At 59.5% G+C, this 4,820-nt stretch overlaps 1 protein-coding gene across 1 annotated transcript; it reads right to left on the bottom strand.

Moving 5' to 3' along the window:
- Positions 1-719: 719 nt before the first annotated feature.
- On the bottom strand, positions 720-4,324 carry LOC130602203 (integrator complex subunit 3-like). The gene is made up of 5 exons (XM_057414832.1): positions 4,204-4,324; positions 2,001-2,076; positions 1,467-1,580; positions 1,348-1,396; positions 720-916 (listed from the first exon to the last, which is right to left on the bottom strand). The coding sequence occupies exons 1-5, from the start codon at positions 4,231-4,233 to the stop codon at positions 721-723; spliced, it is 465 nt and encodes a 154-aa protein (XP_057270815.1). The 5' UTR covers positions 4,234-4,324; the 3' UTR covers position 720.
- Between the last annotated feature and the right edge of the window lie 496 nt (positions 4,325-4,820).

Here is a 4,820-nt window from a genome sequence, read left to right on the forward strand (position 1 = left end):
GGTACCAGAAGATGCTCTGGGTACCAGGAGATGCTCTGAGTACCAGGAGATGCTCTGAGTACCAGATGTTCTGGGTACCAGAAGATGCTCTGGACACCAGAAGATGCTCTGGGTACCAGGAGATGCTCTGGGTACCAGATGTTCTGGGCACCAGGAGATGCTCTGGGCAGCAGGAGATGCTCTGGGTACCAGGAGATGCTCTGGGTACCAGGAGATGCTCTGGGCACCAGGAGATGCTCTGGGTACCAGGAGATGCTCTGGGCACCAGGAGATGCTCTGGGTACCAGGAGATGCTCTGGGCACCAGGAGATGCTCTGGGTACCAGAAGATGCTCTGGACACCAGAAGATGCTCTGGGTACCAGGAGATGCTCTGGGCACCAGGAGATGTTCTGGGTACCAGGAGATGCTCTGGGCACCAGGAGATGCTCTGGGTACCAGAAGATGCTCTGGACACCAGAAGATGCTCTGGGTACCAGGAGATGCTCTGGGTACCAGATGTTCTGGGCACCAGGAGATGCTCTGGGCAGCAGGAGATGCTCTGGGTACCAGGAGATGCTCTGGGTACCAGGAGATGCTCTGGGCACCAGGAGATGCTCTGGGTACCAAGAGCAAGATGCTCAACAGGTACCAAGAGGGGTTTCAGCACTGGGACCTGCTTGGTTCCTGGGATCCCAATGGGACACACAAAGGGGACACAAAGGGCACAGGGGTGGGGGGTGTCAGAGGGTGCCCGCCCCAGCCCCACACCTCTGCCTCTTCCGGGGCAGGCTGTTGTTCTTGATGAGCAGGGATTTGATGTGCTCGGCCAGGAGGTCGTCGTGTTTGATGCACCAGTGCCGCAGGATGCTCGTGGTGAACTGGTCGTCGGGGTGGCAGGGCCGGCTCAGCACCATCTTCACCATCTCCTCGCTGGGCCTGTGGGGACCGGAGCAGGGAGGGAGGGAGGATGCGGAGCTCCCTGCCCAGTCATCCCCATTCCATCCCTTATCCCAGCACCCCCATCCCAAGCTTTTCCACTAAGGCTGCTTGGAGCTGGGATGAGCTGAGCTGAATGATGCTCTGCAGTGCAGGATGTGACCAATCCAGCCCCGCAGGGAGGGGAAGCCAGCTCCATGCCCTGCAGGAGGCAGGGGATGCTGCCCTATGGTAGGGAATGGGAGCCAGGACAGAGCAATGGGGGGAGCAGCAGGAGGAGGGGTTTTCCAACCTGAATCCTAAAGGATTCAAGCTTGGGGGGGGGGGGAGCGGGGGTAGGGGGGGCATCCCCATGGCCCTGCCCCACTGATGCTGCCCAAGCCTCCACACACACACCCACACACACACCCCAAGCATCACACAGCACTTACTTCTCCCTCCTCAGCTGCAGCAACAGGCAGGACAAGGCCTCGGGGTGGTCTGCAACGAGAGGAGATGCTCGGTGACGAGCTCCTGGTGGTCCCATCCTGCACGCAGGGGCTGAGCTCACCTTTGTACTTGAGGTGCTGCAGGATGGGGATGATGGTCTCCAGGGGGATGCTGTGTGCCAGGAAGAGCTGCCACGTGCAGTACTGCTCAAAGGTCTCCCAGTCCAGGCTCTGAACTATAGGGAGGAGAGGGGGGGGGCACAGCACAATGAGGGCACCCATCAGGACCAGCATGGAGGAGGGAATGGGAGGCTTTGGGGTTGGGGGGGGCTTTTCCACCCCGTGATGGGTGCGAGGGGGAGGCCAAATCCTGCTCAAGAGTGGGGATGCTGGGGGGGGGGGGCAGTGACTGCAGGTACCAGGTGCAGTGGGCTCCATCCGAGGGGCTTAAGAGGAATGGTCCAAGGGCCACAACAAGCAGGGTGAGGGGGGGGGTGGCATCCAACAGGGTCCCAACCTCTCCCATCCCATCCCATCCCAATGCACTGGGGAAGAGGCTGCCCCGGTATGGTTGGATAGGGATAGAAAGGGTGGATGTGGGGTTGGTGGGGGGGTGTGGGGGTCTCTGCAGCATGGGATGCTCCGGAGCTACTCACTGAGGATGTTGAGCACGGAATCCTTGCGGAACATGACCAGGTTGCCCATCATCACGTGGCAAACCAGCTCCTGCAACTGGGAAACGGAGACAAACGGGGATTGGGGGGGGGAAAACCTTCCCATGGGATAAGGCTGGAGAGCAAGAGGGAAGCTGCGGCTCCATTGATGCATCCACATCATCCTAATGATGGGGCCAAGGGGAAGGGCTTGAACCTGCCAGAGGGGTGATGGAGACGGCACTGACCCATCCCTGCATCCCTGCATCCCATGGAATGCAGGGAGGGGAGCGCCGTTCCCTGCTTGTGCCCCCCCCTTGGGCTCCCAGCTCCATCCCTCCCTGCTCCTCAGCCTCGCTCAGAGCATGGGGTGCTGGAAGCTCATAGAGCCCCATGGCTCTGCCCCATAGCTCTGCCCCATGGCGTTGGGCACAGGGGCCAAGGAGCCAGGAAGAATAACAGGAAGGAACGAAGGAGGGGAGAGGAAACCCATGGAGCTCTGGTGGGAATAACAAATCCTGGAGCAGGGGAGGGAGGGAGGGAAGTGAGGGGCTGGGCATGAAGGGGGGGGTCAGGGCATCAGGGCTCCAACCCTTCCTGTACCCAGCTCTGGCTCCAAGGAGCGGCGTTCCAGGCTGGGAATAGCAGGAACAGCCCAGGAATGATGGAGAAATGAGGGCGGTTCAAGGGTTATCAGCACATCAGCAGACGGCGGAGCATTCCTGCCCTGCTATTCCTGGCTTGCTGCGGGCAGCTCAGCTATTCCATAGGGATCCATCTCCCAAAGGGAAGGAGGGGGGAGGCTGCAGAGCATCCCACCAGGAGATGGGAATGCGCTGCCTGCATCCTGCCTGCGCCCATCGGGGCTCAGCACCTCCTGCCCGGGCTTGCTGCTGCTGCTGCCCCCCATAAACCTGCCTCAAGGGGGCTAGGAGGGAGCCTGGTGGTGATGGATTGGCTGCAAAGGCACTGATTCCCTCCTGGAATGATGCCGGGATGCAGCGGCTTGGGCTCAGCCTCCCTATGGGAATGAGGTGCAGAGATCGGCTTGAGGAGCCAATCCCTATGGGAATGAGGTGGGAGATTGGCTTGGGGTGCCAATCCCTATGGGAATGAGGTGCAGAGATCGGCTTGAGGAGCCAATCCCTATGGGAATGAGGTGCAGAGATCAGCTTGAGGACTCAATCCCTATGGGAATGAGGTGCAGAGATCGGCTTGAGGACTCAATCCCTATGGGAATGAGGTGCAGAGATTGGCTTGGGGTGCCAATCCCTATGGGAATGAGGTGCAGAGATCAGCTTGAGGAGCCAATCCCTATGGGAATGAGGTGCAGAGATTGGCTTGAGGAGCCAATCCCTATGGGAATGAGGTGCAGGGATCGGCTTGAGGAGCCAATCCCTATGGGAAAGAGGTGCAGAGATTGGCTTGAGGAGCCAATCCCTATGGGAATGAGGTGCAGGGATCGGCTTGAGGAGCCAATCCCTATGGGAATGAGGTGCAGAGATTGGCTTGGGCTGCCAATCCCTATGGGAATGAGGTGCAGGGATCAGCTTGAGGAGCCAATCCCTATGGGAATGAGGTGCAGAGATTGGCTTGGGGTGCCAATCCCTATGGGAATGAGGTGCAGAGATCAGCTTGAGGAGCCAATCCCTATGGGAATGAGGTGCAGAGATCAGCTTGAGGAGCCAATCCCTATGGGAATGAGGTGGGAGATTGGCTTGGGGTGCCAATCCCTATGGGAATGAGGTGCAGAGATTGGCTTGGGGTGTCAATCCCTATGGGAATGAGGTGCAGAGATCAGCTTGAGGAGCCAATCCCTATGGGAATGAGGTGCAGAGATTGGCTTGAGGAGCCAATCCCTATGGGAACGAGGTGCAGAGATTGGCTTGGGGTGCCAAACCCTATGGGAATGAGGTGCAGAGATTGGCTTGGGGTGCCAATCCCTATGGGAATGAGGTGCAGAGATTGCCTTGAGGTGCCAATCCCTATGGGAATGAGGTGAAGAGATTGGCTTGGGGTGTCAATCCCTATGGGAATGAGGTGAAGAGATAGGCTTGGGGTGTCAATCCCTATGGGAATGAGGTGCAGGGATCAGCTTGGCCTCGCTCAAGAAGGGGGCAGGAGGAGGAAAGGAGCGCGGGCGCATCCCTATGGATGGGTGATTCCACGCTTCCAGCTCTTGGGAATGGAAGGGACAAGCACGGACCTGGAAGGAGTCGATGACGGCCACGATCATGTTGAGCAGCTCCCCGCTCCGGAGGGTCTCATCCGGGAACTACGGGAGGCAAAGGAAAGCTGGATTTGGGAAGGGACACAAGGAAGAGCCCCCCAGAGCCCATCGCCGAGGGCAGCCCTCGTGCCGCAGGGATGGGGCAGAACCAGCATCCATTCCCAAGGGAAGCCGGAATGGGAAGAGGAGCCAAGGGAGCTGAGCCCATCCGGACCCTGCAGAGCTGAGCGGGGTGGGGGGGGTGGAATTCCGAGTGCTTGGAATGCCACCGCTTTCCCTATCCCTGCTCCTTGTGCACTGCAGGATTCCCCCCCGGAGCATGGCCTGGGGGGGACACAAAGGGTTCTCTGCCCTCTCCATGGTGTTCCCAAGCCCCTTTTCCACATGGGAATTGCCTATGGAATGGGGCTGCAGAACCCCAGTGCCTGCGGATGCTCCTGCTGGAGCAGGGAACGAGGATGCAGGGGCAGAGCTGGGACCTCTCCATGCATCTGGAGGGGACGTTCCCCTCCCTCCAGCCCTGGCTGCTGCCTGGAAGCAAGCAGCACCTCAAGGGAAAGGCTGTGACCAAGAGGCAGGGATGGGAGCCATCC

Source organism: Pezoporus wallicus, unplaced genomic scaffold, assembly GCF_028554395.1.
Source record: "Pezoporus wallicus isolate ANWC-B61680 ecotype Strahan unplaced genomic scaffold, APGP_CSIRO_Pwel_v1 contig_14328, whole genome shotgun sequence".
NCBI lineage: Eukaryota > Metazoa > Chordata > Aves > Psittaciformes > Psittacidae > Pezoporus > Pezoporus wallicus.